The 19,447-nt window shown below is 38.3% G+C and overlaps 1 protein-coding gene across 1 annotated transcript in view; it reads left to right on the top strand.

Annotated features, from left to right (window-relative positions):
* The window catches only part of LOC149786523 (uncharacterized), a 119,112-nt gene that overhangs the window by 34,716 nt on the left and 64,949 nt on the right, over positions 1-19,447 (top strand). Inside the window, exons 7-11 of the mRNA XM_089975941.1 lie at positions 367-407; positions 740-831; positions 9,603-9,786; positions 16,951-17,028; positions 17,413-17,667. Coding sequence (XP_089832067.1) covers positions 367-407; positions 740-831; positions 9,603-9,786; positions 16,951-17,028; positions 17,413-17,667 — 650 coding nt within the window. The remainder of the gene's footprint in view (positions 1-366; positions 408-739; positions 832-9,602; positions 9,787-16,950; positions 17,029-17,412; positions 17,668-19,447) is intronic.

Here is a 19,447-nt window from a genome sequence, read left to right on the forward strand (position 1 = left end):
ATTTGACTTCTTCCTTTCTCCTTTCTTTCATTACTACATTTACATTATTTCTACACAGTTTAGTTTCTGTTTGACACCAAGTAAACTATTTAATTGCTCGATTAAACCATCCAGTAGAGCTTTGAAGAAACGACTAAAATAAAGACATAAACTCTATCGATCGATAGATAGCTAAATATATATGTAGATAGACTAATACAGACATACCCACGCACGTACACACGCCCACACACATAGGAAAGTCCACACGTACACCATATAAATGTCCCAACATAACCACATTATCTTTCTTCAATCATTTTCAATATGAAAAAGGACACTTCATTTGTTTTCTTTATTTAACATGACTTTCTCATCTTTCCACAGGTTAGCTACGGATCAGATATGCATTGATCTTGTGGGAGGAGGTGAGTACAATTTTCCAAATCCATGATCAATTTTATCGAAACTGTACACACACACCTGCATAGTGCATCGACCTGCACCAAACATCACGAATATATATATATATATATATATATATATATATATATACAGTTATTTATAGCTTATTTTAATGTCTATGAATCTATTCAAACTCTGAATTAGCGTGATATTCTTGCAAGATATGAAATAATGAATTACAAATGTATGTATGTATGTATGTATGTATGTATATGCTTGTTCGTGTTTCTGTTTGTCTCTCTGATACTAATATGAAAAAGCAATTTAACCAATTTGTTCATACTTTTTAATGTAGCCGCTCCACCATCCATCACACCAGGAACACAGAGTCCAGTGGGGATGATCTTGCCAAACCATACAACATTCATTGTGACATTTGATCAGGAGGTATAATTGCTTCAAGTACCACTACTGTAGCCATTTGACTAACTGCTATTAGTTTAGGCAATAGTTGGTTCTGATTATACTTTATTGAAAACTCCGATACTATTACTGGTATATTCAAGATAGCATTTATATAAAGGACGACAATGATACTTTGAAGTATCTAAGCAATACGAAATGTTGTAAACAGACCATGCCACAAGCGTTTGTTCATGATGTCAATGAAAAAGGTGATTAAAGTATAGTGCATCTCTGTTGTTGACCTTGTGTTGTGTAATGACAAGCTCTTTAGCTCACAGTTATTACAATATGGGTCAGAATTCCATGCAATAGCGACACATATAGAATGAAAGGCAAGCTATTTATTTGATGTGTGCATGCATTAACCGTCTTAAATTGCGGAGTTAGATATACTATGAAATAGCTTTCTGATTTCCTCTTCAAATACGTTCTCCGATCATAATTCAGTAGAAAAACTACATCTATGTTTTGAATATGTCATGACAGAATAAAACATTTTAGCTCAACAGCTACAATATGTCTGCCCACCTATGTAACATAGAGTGATATCCCCTTAATCCAGTGACTATTTCAGTTTCTACTTCAGTTCGTGCCGAATAGTACGACCTATACAAACAGAGAGGCCTCACAATTCAAATGCAACCATTTTGGAAGGGTTTATTTTACCTTAAATCAAGTCAGAGGATTGTTCTCTTCAAATGGAGTATACCCCATCTATGCATTTCCAACGTTTCTGTTCTTTATTTATTCGACGACAAAGTTTCTAGCATTTCAGTTTCATCACTTTACCGTCCTCACACACTTATGCGCCATTGGGATGTACATGCACGGGTCCCGATTGTATCCCCTCATATTGCTAATGTTGCATTTTAATAAGTGCATGTCTGGAGCGTGATTTAGAAAGCTCCTATAATATTGTTGTATACTTTCCGCTCCAGTCGGGTACATAAGGTACGTTTTCTACATTAATCTAGTCTTAACTATCACTTCGTAGTTATATAAGTGGTTGTGGCTGTATAAGCCGTCTTTTGGCCTTTCACGCCAGGTATAATTGATATTATAGCATCCACTTAAGTATCAATAATTACGCTTCAGCGCATTGTAATGTGTATGTATGGTGTGTGCTATAGAAAACTCAGTTACATTGTTGTATAATTTCAGCCGTGTTCAGATTCGTACTTTACGTGTTCTGTGCATATTTTAGTGATAGCGTCCACTTCATAGTTACTACAAGTGCCGCTTCAGTTATTTTACTAGTGTAGGCAATCGATTGGCCTTTCCTAGAGGTAACTTTCATTTGAAATGATATTTTTGCGTCAACAACGTATGTATCACTAGAGAAGCTTCATTTCTCTGACTGTATGAGCAGCCACGTTAGCCTTTTTACAGATAATCGTTATAGTATGGCGCAGAAGAAAACCTTGAGAGACGATGACGTCATCAGTTTGCACGCTAGGGTTGAACAGTATATCACATGTTGAGGAGCGAGATAGAGAGCAAGCAAACGATCTCAGTTACTATCTCGTATATCAGAATTAAGGACAGTCTACGAGGATCAATATCCCTTGCTTAGTCCCAATCTAAAAACTGGACAAAGTCATGCCAACCAAGATGGCCCTGTTCCTTCGCGACCGAACATTGCCATATACCTCTGATCGTAATGAGTAACGACCACAATCGATCATAGAGAGAGCTTTTTCCAGTTTCACGAAGCCAGGTCGCACATGCACTCTCTTGGATAAATAAAACCCGCATAGTGCCTCAAGTCACTACCTGCATACAATGCCAAGTTTTACATATGTCTCTTCACTTTGTCCTCAAGCCTTTGAACTGAAAGGAAACCTGGACATAGCAACAAATTGGAAGTCACCGTATATATTTCAGGAAGTTCTGCGAGTTTGTGAGCCATGATCATCTACATTCTTCTCCAGCTTCTTCGCAGGTATCACAAGCTACGTCGGCTTCAACACCATTTATCAAAAGACGACGAAACCTGCTAGCAAGTCCCAACGTTGTTACTAGATATTACTTAATGTGCGAAAACTGAGTTCTTACGGGCTTGGACTGAATAGGTTTTGCACATGCTGTCACCAGTTCTGAACTCCAAAGTCAATAAAATCTGTCTGGTCTAAATTTGGTTCGGGCATCAGTTGATTTTTGACTGATAATGAAGAATCTACATTTATATGACTCATTTTCTCCCAAAGACAACTTTCAAGGAACTTTAGTCGGCATTTATAGAAGACCCTCATACTTGTTTTTTATTTGCATAACTAAGCAATCCGCTGAGATATCGCATCTTGGCGATGACAAATCCACCCGCTGAAGACATGGATTTGAAGTCTTGTAACGACTCAAAGCAGGTGGGGCTCTGTGTTGGATCTAGCATCTATGGTGATCTTTCAACAGGCGGTAAAAAGCTCATCGTCTCCCACCCCAAATCACACAGGACATGCGTGGGAGTACGCATCTTAATCAGAGCTGCCCAACATGGTATGTCCAGTTCTGTAACTGCAGCTACAATTGTATGACTGGAGAAACGAAATTTAGTGCTCTCTACCTACACTTCACACAATAAAGCAATATTCAAGTCCTTTGTCACCTAATCTCCTCTTTAATGGTTAGGTTGACGACATTCCACAAACTACTCAGCAGGGAGAGCAATTTCTCTCCATAACAGTCTCAGCTGCATCTGAGGTATTTTCTAAAAGTAACACAATCGCAGTCCACAAGCGACCAAGGACACAAGCCACTGAAAAGAAGTCATAGAGAATCTATAATCGGCAAACCCCCAGTTCTAAGGAACAAAAGTGGATAAGAGGCAGACTGAGGGCGACTGTTTCGCCAGAGTTTATCTACACGAGAGCCTGATTATCACAAAAATGACATCGTCTTCACGCCACTATTAGCACAGATCCCGGTAGGGGAATGTACAATTTCTTGGCTTCAGGATGGGACAAGATATGCCACGATGATATATTGACCCTACATGTGCATTCTGATGGACTCATTATCACTTTTAGCGGAACTTTTTCTTTTACCAGGGTTCTCTCAGCTTTAAATGGGACAGCCTACACCCTGTCATCGACTCTTGCGCACTCACAATACTTATTAGCACCCTTAGGTTCAAGATGGAAACACCACGACGGGTTCTAAATGCTGTCCAGGATTGAGACAAAGTAATCAGTGTGTACTCGCGTCGCCATTCACACAGCTTCTAGGAATTTCGTGCAATTCACCTACACGAATATATAATTTACCAGTTCAGGGCACTCCCAGCTGAACTCTGCATCAGTCCCTCGACTGATTAACCGGGAAATGATTGATGTCCAGACCATCTCCATGGGAGCAACACTACCTGGACTACATTTTACAAAAATATCAGGTGAGTTAATTCTTTGAGCAGAACGTGATATCCCTTGCTACTCTCCCTTTTAACCTTTGTTTCTTTGATGACAAGAATAAATTAGGCCTCGTAGCATCTCAACATTTTCTTTATCTAGATATGGCGTTCAACCCTCAAGTACTAGCACTGAAAGTCAACACACTGGTAGTTTCCTTGCTGATATGGGACGATCTACCTGCCCGAGAATTCCCTCCTCTTCAGCTTTCCTCAATACGGCAGAGGACCTCTTGGTCCTTAGTCGCCTATTTATACGCCCATAATCTACACAAATATGTGGTTCCATCTCAGTCGTTGTTGAACCTCACTTGGCTCACATCGGGTATGTATCTGCAGTACATCCTACGAAGATCACAATCCCGGAAGAATCACCTGATACAAACGGAATAGCCTCTTCATCACTCGGTTCACTTTAATGTGTGCCCGATGTGATCGACCAATGATGGACGTATTTGCGACAAGGTGGAATGCCAAAACTCCAAGGCTTTGTCTCTCTAGTCACAGATCCAATGGCCTGGACAACGACGTTCTTTGTCGGCATAAACCCATACGCTTACCCTTCACCACCTCTGATTCTGAAGGTGATACAGAAATCAAAAGAAGCGGAATGTCTCCTCATCCTGATTGCACCACTAAAATGAGAAAAATCGTCGATCAACGATCTCATCATTCTCACAAAATAAATATGCAGGTAACTCGAAGAGACATTCATTCATTTATTCAAGCAACCACGACGGCAATTGTTTCATCCCAACTACGAGCTGCTAAACCTGCACGTTTGGTTTATATTAAATAAAGCCCCCAGGAACAAACAATTATCACAACCAGTGGTGGAGAAATCGCTTAAGCGAGGTGGCTGTCTGCTTTATAAGCGTACGAAGGCAAATGGAAAATCTTCACACGGTGTTGTGCCTAAGAACACATTTTACCACTAAAGGCGTGAATACATCAAATACCTAACTTCTTAATATTGCTTTTTGACGAGAAACAGTTTACACCAATCACAAATAAAGGCTACCGTTCCATCGTCAATTACACCCTGCATCACCATGCAAGAGAGGACATTGGACAAAACAGAGACCTATTCGATCTTATGTCCAATTTTGATTATTCACGTACAAAGACGTTGGTAAAGTGAAATCAATCATGAGTACTAATCTGGTTGAACAATACGCCATTGGAACCGCTCTCAAGAGCTTCATTGGTTCACCTCTAAGATAAAACCTGCTTCCTCACTGCATTAGCAAAAGATAGGCAGAATCAGCAAAATACATGATGTATCAGTGGACCCGAACAAGATTCAGTTCTGATCAGATGGGTTGGTATTATTCATGACAGACACTCCTTTCACTGCCAAGAACTGGCCACCGTTCAAAGGATATCAGACTTTTGTATTGAAATTCCTGTCTGCTATGGACACTTCATCTCTCTTACAGTTAGTGTGAACTCTGATGTGGTTCATAGAAGAATCGAGCCATTGCGTCTAGGAAGATCGCGTCTCTTCTTGCCCCTAACACAGGGAAAGAAAGATGTATCAGCACAGACACTTTCGTTCTGAATAAAGTAGGCTATTCGTTTCGAATATTGGAAAATATCCACCAGACATAACTAATTTGCTTCGCATCTCGGCTCGCGAAATTAGGACAGTTGCCTTGAGCGAAATGTTACTGTAACTGTCATTTTCCATGCAGCGTGATAGAGATCTTAGTTCACTTTTCCAGCTTTTATCTCGGAGATCTTTCATCTCGTAGGACTTATAGCCGTGGCGCAACAGATAGCCATCCCGGGTCATTTGATAGTTTCATAAATACGAGGCATATCGACTTCAGCTGGGCACATGGAGTTTATTAACCTGTCGGGTTATCTAGAAGCGGTATCACATATCTTCGGGGACCAATGAAGGTCTCTTCTGGGTAAGGGGATTATCTCTATCCACCTCTTACATATTCCTTTAAGGTATTGTGATTGGGTAACATATTTGAAGAAAAAAACAGTTTTTTCAAGTACATTATATTTTAATAATAAATACCCGTTCATACAACATATGCACCCTTCCAATCTCCACGCAGTTACATTCACACAGTGAGTGTACATTTCGTTCCAGTAAAACAGAAGATATCTGTGTCATGGGGAGATGAATGTATCCAACTGCCATTTACGTGGGAAAATAAATTAAGCTTTTGAGCTAAAAAGTATGAGCTGTGTGGCGGCTGATTTGCGAGGTAGCTGCTAAAGTTTTATTTCATTATGAAAAATGTGTATGATAAACTCTTAATCATTTAGACCACTCTTAATGATTAAAGGGCGTTCGGCAGTTTTATAATTCCGTAAGCATAATCGGCAGTCGAGCAGTTCAAAACTTAGATGAAGGACAAATATTCAGCATTATACAATAATGTAAAGATATTTCTTTAGCGATACACATTCTGCAGATTTCCTTTTTTATTTATTGTTGGCTAAGGGATCAAAGCATTTTTCAGTACATGATAGGTTATACATGGCGGCAAGTGTCGTTGGTGGAGAGGAAGGCCCGTGAGGATGATCGGTTATGAACAAACTACTCAGGGGAAGCTATTAGCAGGCGTTCTCCTATTCCCACGTTGGTCGAGCCAAGACTTGAACTCACTCGTTATAAGGAAAAATGTGAGTGGTCTATAAAAGCGAACACCTTAGTCCTCTCGGCCATGAAGGACCCCGTCTTCGCAGAAAAGTAATCTGTATCTAGGAGATATCAGGTTCTAAATACAACTGAAAAACTAAGATTTAACTAGTTTTCAAATGTGTGTGTGTTTTTTCTGAGAGAGAGAGAGAGAGTGAGAGTATAGTATGCATGTGTTAAAAACAATGCACATATCTTTAAATCAAGTGAACATTCTGTTTAATACTCTTTGCGGTATATATCTGCAACTAAGCCTGGGAATTCGATTTTCATCATTTCATTCAGGTGGTTACTTATCTAGGGGCTGTAGAATGAGTTATTTTTCATACAAATCCAAACCACAAAGACTAGAAGCTGACTCACATACCTTCGGGGACCAGATTTTATGGACTAATGGGTTCATTGTGACTTCTCCTCTTAAGTTTCATCATGGGAATGGTTTTATTATGCACACGGAGAATACATTTCACACCAAGTTCACTGTCTCTACCATGTTCAAATCGAATAGTCAGAGCTGACTACAAGTTGTAGATCCATTCCTATTGCAAGTGACGCCCCACTCAGTACCCCACATTCTGAACTTGTACTTCTCACTCATGCAGAAAATGGGTAACCCCATAGGAAACGCGATGTCCGTTATTACAATAGCGGATGGTATAATGTGGTTCTCGCGTTAGGTTTACAGTCCAAAACCAAAGAAAAAGATATTGATGTACAGCTCACAATGCTTTGATTTATTTCGGATCAGGTCTTTTAGAACATACTGGCCAATGTAGTTTCTGCCTTATCCTAATATTCATGCAAATCGTCCTAATGAAACCACATTTATTATATGCTCATTTTTTCTCCGTTAACTTGACATTGTCAGAATCGTGCAGTATTTTACGATATTGAAGTCGCATTCAATTCATATTGAACTTACGTGAATAAAGGAACTACTTTCTATTTGTAAACAAACAATGGACGCAGACGCCTGCACTTTTGATTTATTTTATTTGTCTGTGGATGAAGTAAACCACTGTTTGAGCCATTTGAAAGTAGAGAGGCCAACATTGCCAATGTGGATAAATTCATAGACTCAAAAAAATCTTTCAACGAATCAGGCGACTAAAAGTGATATCAGAAATGTGCAGCGATTGCTGTATGATAACTACTTTGTAAATACACCATGTACACCCACGTAGTGGGCGCTTTACGTTTTGGTTGAATAAATTTGTTTCTGATTTAACTAAAGCAGATGTTTCGTGGACTACCACATAGCAGCTGCTTTACCACATTCCACGTTAACTTTTTTGATACAATGTTTTGGATTTAGGCGGGCTATAGACGCCAGATTTCATAAAATTGCTGAGTTCGTACAAATAACATACAAGTGACAAGGCATAAACTGTCTTCTTTAGCTGGTAATAAGAATGGCCAAACATATACTATTTTACATCCTGAATTTCCTCAAAATGTATTTTCTTAGTTCTGCAAATCCGATTTATATGAGCCATGTCATGGGTTCCCAAGCTTGATTACACATTTATAAATTGTATTGTAGTTTCTACTATATTCCAGGTGCAATTACATTCTCCTTAACATCCTCCTTAATGCAGTCAAAATGAAATAAACATTATATTTCATAGCGTCTTTTTGATAATTGCATTTGAAAGACTTCATACTTTTCCCATATTATGATTTTAACGTTCAATGACAAAATAGAAAAACACTTTCAGAAGTCAACTCGCGGCTCCGTCGCCGTTGAATTCCGATGTACTTCATGTAGAATTGGTATAGATAAAACCAGTCCATAATCACACAATTGCGTAGAAACGACAAAAATATCAAAATCTGTTCATTCCAGATCAAATGGAAACTTTGTTGCAATGCGCATTGATTCACAATATGACTCCAAATTTCAATTTTAAGTAGACCAAAACACAATTTTCTTTCGAAAATTATGTCGAACGCGCGACTAAATTCAAATTTATTTGGGCGGAGTTATGTGCCCATTAATAATGTTGTTCTTGTGTAATGATGAATCTGCGCTTGTGTTTTTAGTTTGGAATACGGCATACATTCAGTTACTTTGTTTCTTGCAGAGTATTTTTGTTTATATAATTAAGCCTTAGGTAGACTAAGAAAATGAGCAAATAATAAAAAAGTTACTGCATTTGTATGGGGAAAATATGAACTCGTTTTTTTCGGATGGATATACTGCACTTCCAAGGTCATGCATTATTTCCATCCTAAAAGCTCGTTTGTATGTTCCAATACAAATGCAGTAATCTATAGATATCATTCAGAGCGCGTTTTTTCCTGACACACCTGCATGCAGCACCAGACGCATTGCTTGTTCTTTGTTTATTAATATCGTGAACGCAATATATCATCAATTCGGGACCATATGTCTGTTTCCTTGTGATTGCTCTGAGCAATTTAATTGTACGCGAGGAGTCGATTAAATCACACCATTTCATCTTTTTAAAATTCACACCAATTATGATTCATCGAAACATTTCTCTGACCAATCATCATCTCATCATCTTCATCATCGCCATCATGGTCATTTCTATTCAGCTATATGTCAGTCGGCTATCTACCTACCTCCCTACATACCTTTCTACCTATGCATCTGGCTAAGTCTTGAGAGAGTTAAACAATATTGTTGTTCCTTCCTGTAAATTACTATGAATATTTTTGATCCAGTTTGTCAGACCAATTACTTCAAGATACATCTACATTGTCGAAGAAGGAGGAAACGTCCTAGACCAAATAGATGCAAGTTCTCCGAACGTCATTCACACAACTGGTGATTACAGTCGCACCATCAGTATAGTTTCAAGTGGTCGTTTTGAGGAAAAACGGTCCTATTACATACTTTTGGATCCTGGTAAGTAAATCTAGCAGACATTACAAAATTAATCATCAACATTTCCCTGGTCTTATTGTGTAGAAGGAGTTTTATACAGAGAGATGGGCAGACATTTCATTTGTAATTCTCCATATAGCGGACAAGCAGTAATAAAATGAAATTCATTTTCGATATCAACATTACAAATTTTTGTGAGAATGTCCAGAAGATCATCAACACGATTATTGACAAAAGAGCAGATCTGTTGGCGTTTCGAACTTCACTAGTGTGCTTGTATCGGACAAAGCAGCAAGTGACTGCTAAATGTCCTGAACATTGATAATTCTGCAGTGTTCGTCACGTTTGTGGAATGCATGCTAAATGTGAGCAATATTCCTTGATCCTGTACTTAAAGCAAACATAATGACACTTTGTTCCGCGGTAACTACAGCGGACAGCACACTCATGAAAGTCACTTCACTGAATGTTCGTAAAGAATTATTCAGTAGTACACTTAAAGTTGCAAAGCCATGCATTTCATTATGATTTTTCCTCTCAGTTGTATGATTTGGCCTTATATGTGGTATTCTTAGAAAAGCAATAAAAGCTCTCTGCGCAGTTAGAAAAGATGTAGAGATCCAGGCTAGGCTGAACTTCAACGTTGATAAGAGGACTGCATGGATTATAGACGGAGCATGGATCCGCGTTCACGTCGCGCTCCCCCTCTGTACTCAGCCAAGGCTCCGCTCGAGGCTGGAGAGCAAGGGATCCAACTTGCGAACCGAATTCAGCATTGAATCCCCGTTATGAGCCAGTACAAAGAGCAACCCCCAACGTGCCAGTAACCTCTGACTTTCAAGCCATTGGACTCGCTCTACGAGTTTTACAACATTTTAAAAATGACTACTCGCCAGACCTCTATTGGGTCAGCTCCACTGGTGACCGTCTTCAGCCAGTAAGCCAAACAGTTCTCAATGACTTCTACACATTCAGCAGAGACCAATACCTATCCACATCGGATTTCAACTGCCGACTGTACACAGCTCTTCACAGCGACGTTGGAACGTCTGCAAAGCAGATTAGACGAAGTGCAATGACATATTGGAGCATAGCACAATCACTATACCATATCGCTGCATCCTAATCGAAGAAGCCTACCACCCCTTCCAAAGAGCGATATTCAAAGTAGCCATTAAGTCTGTCCCTCGTGACCGTAGTCCAGTTTATACACCCTGTTTGGGTGAAGAGTGTTAGGCTCCTCTCAAGGAATAGGAAGCATCTGGAAACCAAGATATAGCAGATCACTTAACTAAATCCCTGTACACCGCTAGGCGAACTCACTGAGAGAAAACTATAGGGTCACTCAACTTGACGCGCTCCAGCCGGAAATTCTGAAGCTTGATTCACCGACTTCCCACCGCTAAGCAGCCACCAGTTCAAGTCCACCCTGTTGTCAAACCAAATGCTGTTGGCAGCCATTTAATACAAGTGGCAAAAGCACCCTTGGAGAAACAGCACCGATGTCAAGTATGAGATGAGTGGCAACAACACTGTCGTCGGAATTCAAATGAACTAGATCAAACTCCTCCAGATGCATTTACAACAACAGAGCGTGTAAAGGTACTCTGCAACATCTGATCAGGAAAAGCAGCAGGATAGGACAATATCCTGCCTGAGTGCCTGAAGCATCTTGGCCCGAAGCAAAGGTATGGCTTGCCACTTATACACCCGGGTTCATAGTGAATAGTGCGTGCCGACTTTGTGGCTCCAGGCAAGATTATTGCGATCCCTAAGCCTTGCAAAGATATCAATATTGCGGACAGCTATTGACCAATCTCCTTGCTTGCAGTCTGTTTTAAGGTACTGGAGTGCCTAATTTTCCAAAGAATCAGTGCAGATATAAAGAACATTATAACTGATGCGCAGGAAGGCTTCAGACATGGCAGCCGAACTCGCGATCAAGTACTTTTGTTGAAAACGATTTTCAGAGGAACCTTAAAACTGGAGTAGTTTTCCTTAATCTAACATCAGCATATGACACTGTCTGCCATGCAGGGCTGATATCGAACATTTCCAGAGTATTGCCTTGCTGGATAGCTGAGACTATCGAACTGTTCCAACGCGACAGTCGCTTAGGAGTGCACATCAGAGAGAGGTGCAGCTCTTGGAGACGTCAGATTAATGGACTCCCACACTTGCCTGAAATACAGTCGCGTATGTTCATGTGTGCAGATGACATTGCTCTCGGGGCCCAAAGTAACTCGTTTACTGAGCTTGAGGAGGTACTAAACAAGGATCTGGAGGAAACGACTGACTTCTTCAAGAAATAGCACCTACAACCAAGCACAATAAAGACAGTCTTCCAGCTTATTCCACTTTAGCAATGCAAATGCGATCAGTGAGCTGTCCCTCCTCCTCATTGGGTAGCACATAAACACGACCCGAATCCAGCATACCTTGTTGTGACTTTGGACAGATCACTGATAGTCTACAACCACCTTAAGAAAACTTCAGCAAAATGTGCACTGGAAACAACCTACTCCGCAAAGTGGTTGACACAACCTGGGGAGCTAATGCTCAGACACTCAAGACATCAGCACTGGCTCTGTTATTCGACAGCAGATTATTGCGCTCCTGTCTGGACTCGATCGTCCCATACCGAGCTAATTGACGTTCAGCTCAACACAAGAATGCACATAATCTCTGGAACACTTCGTCCAACTCCTTTACCATGGCTGCCGATACTCAGTAACATTCCTTCTCCACATCTCCATCACTAGGAAGCAACCACAAAACAGCTGGCTAAGGTTTATGCCAGTGAGAAACTTCCACTGTACATGGACATCACTTCACATTCAGCAGTCCGCTTGGCTTCGAGACATACAATCTGGTTAGGTCTGTTGTCGGAGGATATGACAGCTATTTCGGCATGGCGTGATGAGTGGTCTTCAACAGATATTGTAAACCACTCCCACATAGCTGAGCCATCTGTCTGCCCTCCTAGCTTCAACTTTCCACGATATATGTGGTCAACGCTGAACCGTTTCCGGACAGAACAGGGTCGTTATATAGCCAGCTTGGTCCAATGGGGCCAGGCCACTAACTCTTCTTGTAATTGTGGAGCTCTACAGACCATGTCACATAATGTGAACAACTGTTCACTGACAAAGTTCCCCGTTGGACTGCAGGCTCTGCACCCTGGTGACGATGACGCTGTTAAATGGCTGAGCATGCACTGCACACGATACATACTAGTAATAGACGGAACGGCTATTATCCAGATAATAAGAAGAACATGCGCTTCATCTTTTGATGAGCTCAGTGAGAAAATTATTATATTTCTCATGCTATTCCTGAGGAATAGGTAATTTAATCGTGTGAACGTAATGTATAATGAAATTGATGTGAAATATTATGTCATGTCATTTGTCTGTTGAAGACTCCATGGACTGGGTACCAGTTTGATAAGAATACATGGTTCATAAACACTGCTAACCTAAAGCTAGAAGTTTTTCCAAAAATCTTTGGTACGCTGGTCAAAAACTAGAGGTCAATATAAAATATCTTCCAGCATCCGCAGCAAGTCCTAGTCATGTAAAGTTTTGCAAAGACACTGTTTTCCTGTTTTATTTGTTTATCTTGTCTATGTTTTGAATTTGCCTTTGAAAAATACTCATTAAGAGTCGAAAGCGCTTATGCTAGTTAGATACTAGTTAAGAGTCGAAAGCGCTTAGGCTAATTAGATACTAGTTTTGCACTGTTCGTAGTCAGTTTCTTACATTTATCTTAATCAGTCCCTGACAGGCGTGATCCCTTGCTGGATCCAGTGCAATTGAAAGGACTTTTATTCGCCATATATATATATATATATATATATATATATATATATATATATATATATATATATATATATATATATATATATATATATATATATAGTATGTACGCTGTATAAATAATATACCACGAGATGTATATAGTTATCATTAAAAGGAAACGAGGCTTACCGAGTTTCCTTTTAAACAAAAATGTATACAACGTGCGGTATATCATTAATACAACGTGCATACTATACATATATTTTATTTATATCACATACAAATACACATATTTGTACTTTGAATGGAGTTACGATGTGCTCAGGGCAACTGTGCATTGACCGAGTGAATGAACTCCTCACATCCCTGCGAGTGTGTCAGCTACAAAATGTAGTTCTGCTATTTTTCTTGTTGTTCACATTCGCATACATAAATTGATAAGTTGATTGTTTTCTTTAGGCGTTTCTATTTGTTTTCTTCCTATTTATTAAATCAATATAAGACACATGATTTAAACATGAAATATGGTTTTTGTGAAGAGAGTATTGCATTATAAATACGGTTAGCTTGTACACTGAACCTGAACTGAACGTACTGGCATATGGAAATAAGCTTGGAATAAAAACTAAGCGATATAACAAACCAACAAGAGGTTATTAAAATATTTTAATATATTGAACGTTCATCTAAGTCATTATTCTGCTTTAATTAACTTTTCTAAAGATTATACAGTTCTCTCTCTCTCCCTCCCTCTCTCTCTCTCTCTCTCTCTCTCTCTCTCTCTCTCTCTCCTTCCTTTGGACGGTTTGACTAAACTTTAATATCATTCATAGGTCCAGAGACATCGTCGTATGATACAATCGAAAATCCCCAATGCTCGTATTTTCATGGATTTGCGCCTGTATCTAGCTACTATAATCCAGAGGGGGGGGGGCAACCATTTGGACATTTTTATATTTAATAAATAATAAATCGATTTTTACAACATATAATAGGTTTAAGAAACAACAACTACAAAGCATTAAATACGCTACAGTATGTGTGCCTTGTAACCGACAAATTTAACATATAGGCCTATTGTCGACTGGTATTACAACTATATATCATTGATATTATGAACACTGTAGATAGATCCGAAGAAAAGCGTAAACATACCTTTACGAGGAAACATATTACTATTGGTTACTTGCTAGAAGTTCAGTTTAATGTTTTCGTCCAGCGCAGTATGTTTTTTTCTCTCTCACTCCAGATTTTTGCTTATTTTGTCCCTTACGCACGAGAGGGGAGAGGGGAATGGAACAAAGAAAAGATTCCGATGGAATTGCGTACCATTTTAATTTCATTTAGAAAAAGGGACTATTAATACTTTTTATCGTTATTTTCATATGTCATTTATGATTAATGAATGATTAGAAATTCATCATTGATCTTTAGGCCTACAGTTGAAAGAATGTTTATATATTCGTATTATTGCGCCACGGACGGATCACAATTTGATATGCCAGTAGTATTGGTATATCAATTTGCTTTCTACCAACACTTTAAATGCAATGTTATTTTTAATGTATGTGGTATAAATAAATAAACATATGTATATCTCATCCGAATTCAAACAGTCTTTTTAGCAATGTACAATCTGCATATCGCCCTTGCCACAGTACTGAAACTACTCTTCTAAAAGTAGTTAATGACATTCTGTCTGCTTTGGATAGCGGAAAGATTACAGTCCTCACCCTCCTTGATTTGTCTGCAGCAACTGACACAATAGACCATGCAGTACCGGATTTACCATTGTGCTTAGGTGTGCTTAAGCACAGGGCCCCATTGGCCAAGGGGCCCCATCTTCCTGGCAAAATAAAAATTGTACGATGAATTTTTCAAATGTTTTTCAAAGTAAGGGGCCTCATAACTTAACTAGCACAGGGCCTCATTTGTCCTAAATCCGGCACTGAGACCATGAGATATTACTTCACCGTCTCCAGCATGTATTTGGCATTCATGATACAGCCTTACTGTGGTTCAAGTCCTACTTGGTCAACAGGACACAAATTGTGTCTGCAAATGTAATACACTCCAGCCCAGTTGATCTATGTTGTGGTGTTCCACATGGACCTGTTCTCTTGATTGTATACACTCAGCCGCTCTCACGTGACATAGGTCATCATCCAGTGTCTCACCAGTTGTACGCTGATGACACCCAAATATACAAATCTAGCCACCCAACTGAAGTTGATGCTACCATCCAGTGTGTAGAGAGGTGCATTTCTGATGTGAAATCATGGATGACATGTAACAAGCTGCAGATGAATGATGATAAAACTGAGGCCATTCTGATCACAACACAAAGACTTTCTCATTCACATCCTTTACCTCAAACAATCAATATCATATATATATATATATATATATATATATATATATATATATATATATATATATATAAACACCAACATTAAATTCACACAATCAGTACGAAACCTAGGTGTTACTCTGGACAGTACTCTCACATTGCACCAACATATCATGAACATATGCAAGGCTGCATGTCTTGAGCTGAGACACATCAGCTCCATTCGCAAATATCTTTCAGTTGATGCCACTAAAACACTTGTGTGTTCATTAGTACTTTCAAGACTGGACTATTGTAACTCAATTCTGTCTGGTTCATCTCAATATCTACCCCAGAAACTTCAGAAAGTTCAAAACACAGCTGCTCGGATCATACTTAGAGTACCACGATCAGAGCACGCCTCTCCGCTGCTCTGTACCCTACACTGGCTATTCATTCGATCCAGAATCAAACACAAAATTTGTTCTCTGTGCTACATTTCACTGACGGACTCTAGTCTAACATACCTATCCGACCTCACCCATGTGTACAAACCAGCAAGATACTTACGCTCCTCTTCTGACAATCGTATACTCATTATTCCCACTATGAAAACAAAGTCATATGAACAGCGTTCTTTTGCATACCAGGGCCCAGCAACGTGGAATGAATTGCCCACTGAACTTTGACACAAAGATACAGTAATCCCATTCAAGAGTGCTCTCAAAGCTCACTTATTTCGATTGCAAGAACAAACTTAAAGACTTAATACTGTTTCCTACCTTAAATATTCTCAGCATGTTTTTTATGTTTCCTAATTTCATGGTGTTTGTTTTTGTAACCATATCATTATATATGTTTTTTATGTTATTGGTGTTGTCTAATGTAAAGCTCTTAGAGCTTCTAAAGATTAGGCGCTATACTAAGTCCTCATTATTATTATTATTATTATAATATATATATATATATATATATATATATATATATATATATATATATATATATATATATATATATATATATATATATATATATATATATATATTCCTTTTTAAGGTGTCATTAAAGGAACGACATTCTGTGGATTGGAGTCGCCTCCTATAAATGACAAACAGTTTTGGACGATAACAATACGTACGTAATGGAACTTTATTTGTTATTTGTTTGTCTTCGAACATTAATACTCTTCCATTTCACAATTTATTTTGTTCTGTCATAATTCTTTCTAGTCTAAACAGCAAAGACAGATTACGGAAGTATTTGATAAAGTTACGAGTTCTACTAGACAGATATCATATATTAAACTGAAATATTACATATTTCAAATGAATGTAGAACTAAGTCTGAATGACAGTTTTCTCGCACTATTTATATTATTATTATTATTATTATTATTATTATTATTATTATTAGTGTTGTTATTGTTGTTATTATTATTATTATTATTATTATTATTATTATTATTATTATTATCGTAGTAGTAGTATAACAGCTTTATGTACCTGGACTATATTGTAGGTGACATCACTCCACCAGTTCTCAAATTTAATGCCCGGCCTAATAAAACTAATTATAACGTCACACTCAGTTGGCAGTATAATGAAGATGCGGTTTCTGAGTGTGCTCTCCAGAGCATGTTAAATTCGGAATTTGTTTCTTGCAATCAATCCTGGACTGGTACTCAACTTGCAGAAGGCTACTACACCCTCTATATACAGGGCACAGATATGGCGGGAAACGTTGGTGAAAGAGTTAGACATACTTTTCGAGTTGGTGAGTACAAGACGGAGCTTTTGTGTTGCGGAGGAAAATAAGCACATACACACGTATTAGTCTTTGTTTTGAACTATAACATGGGTCATATGTAGTGGTTTGCAAACTAATCAAGATTTGTTTTTATCTACTCTGTCGAAATAAAGATTGTGGGGATCAAACTTCATCAGAATTTGTAGATGGGTCGTGCGAAGTCCATTCAAAATTGACGGCTTCATTATACCCTTGGGCATAAATCCTTTTTTGAAGGAAAGGAGGCACGAATTATACTTTCTCCTCCAACATCCACAAGTGTATTTAATAATCAACTCGTGCACCCTCGCGTGTACGTTGTACAAAACCTTAGGCATTGTGAGCATGGGGCACACATGGTCACAAATACAATTTTAGCAATAATCAAAATATATTGTCTCACCCGCATGTTAACCATCAGTTGATGCAAATTTTTAAATGGTTCTTATGATTTTAAAAAATTATTAAAGAAAATTATTACCACGTGATTTTTTTTAAAAAAATGTGTCTATGTTCGTGCCAGTCTAACGGCAATAAATGATGTCTCTCACAAGAAGTACTATTGTCCTAGCATGATGAACAAACGCCGTCACATAAAATATTGTTGCATGAAATTGAGAATTTTCTTCGGCCTGATTCTCGTTGCGTCATAAGTGTTTGTTCGTGTTATCCGGAACATTTGTCAGTAGCGATGCTTAGGAAACTCAAGTCAAAGTAAAGAAGCTCAAGGTATATTCTTCAAATTTTTCCAATATTTCTATGTTATCGCTGTGATTTAATATCATTTGTGTCCCGCATATGCATATGACAGACTTAGTATCATTTGTATCCCGCATATGCATATGACAGATCTAATATCATTTGTATCCCGCATATGCATATGACATACTCGATTTTCATACTATTATATCATAGTGTCTATTTTTAACGAATTTTAAAATCTTTTGAACTGAGGACTCCTTTGTTGAGAAACTTGTTGGCACGATAGCACGAACACTGCGTGTCAAAGAAAAACAATATTTACTAGACATTTTTATATACATGTATATATGATCTGGTTATATTTTCATGCCACAAATTTTTTTCTTTCTTCATTTTTATATAAAAAAATTTCTCTGTGAAGCTTGGCTTTTTGGCTGAAGTTTCAAGTAAAGATGCGTGCTTTACAAACACAAATCATCTTGCAGTTTGTCATGGTTTGGACCTATTCTGTATGTTCAGATTTGTATACCCTAACTGCGTGCAGTGGGGCATTTTGATTTTGTCCTGTCTGTGCGTCCCTCCTGAGAAACTTGTAAGGAAAAGTTTAGCTAAAATAACTCAGCGTTGACAAATGAAAATTTTGCTGCCATATATTATGAGTTTGTAGCTGATTTGATTGGATTTCAAACTATCATGGGAATTTTTCGTGGTACATTTTTAAATGTTTTCGACTATTGCCTTTTTTCTTTTACCAAACCCTTGTTAGTACAATAAAATAAAAACATATCAAGGTAGACTCGTGAAAATCAAAGGTACTTTTGTATTCATGCGTTAAGGATCTGTTTAGATTTCCAGACCATAATGTAAATTTCTTATTTATTTTCCACGTGTTAAAAGCATTTTGCACTTTTTCTAACCAAAACCTTGCTATCACGAGTCAGAAAAAAATGTATGAGGTCGAAAACCGGTATATAACATGCATGCTTGTATTTAAATGCAGATTACATGAATACATTATTTAGGTCGTTACATCAATTTTCAATTTCCTTTGCCCATTTTGGAGTTG

The sequence above is a fragment of the Sinohyriopsis cumingii genome, chromosome 12 (genome assembly GCF_028554795.1).
Source record: "Sinohyriopsis cumingii isolate HCF-2022 chromosome 12, ASM2855479v2, whole genome shotgun sequence".
NCBI classification, from domain to species: domain Eukaryota; kingdom Metazoa; phylum Mollusca; class Bivalvia; order Unionida; family Unionidae; genus Sinohyriopsis; species Sinohyriopsis cumingii.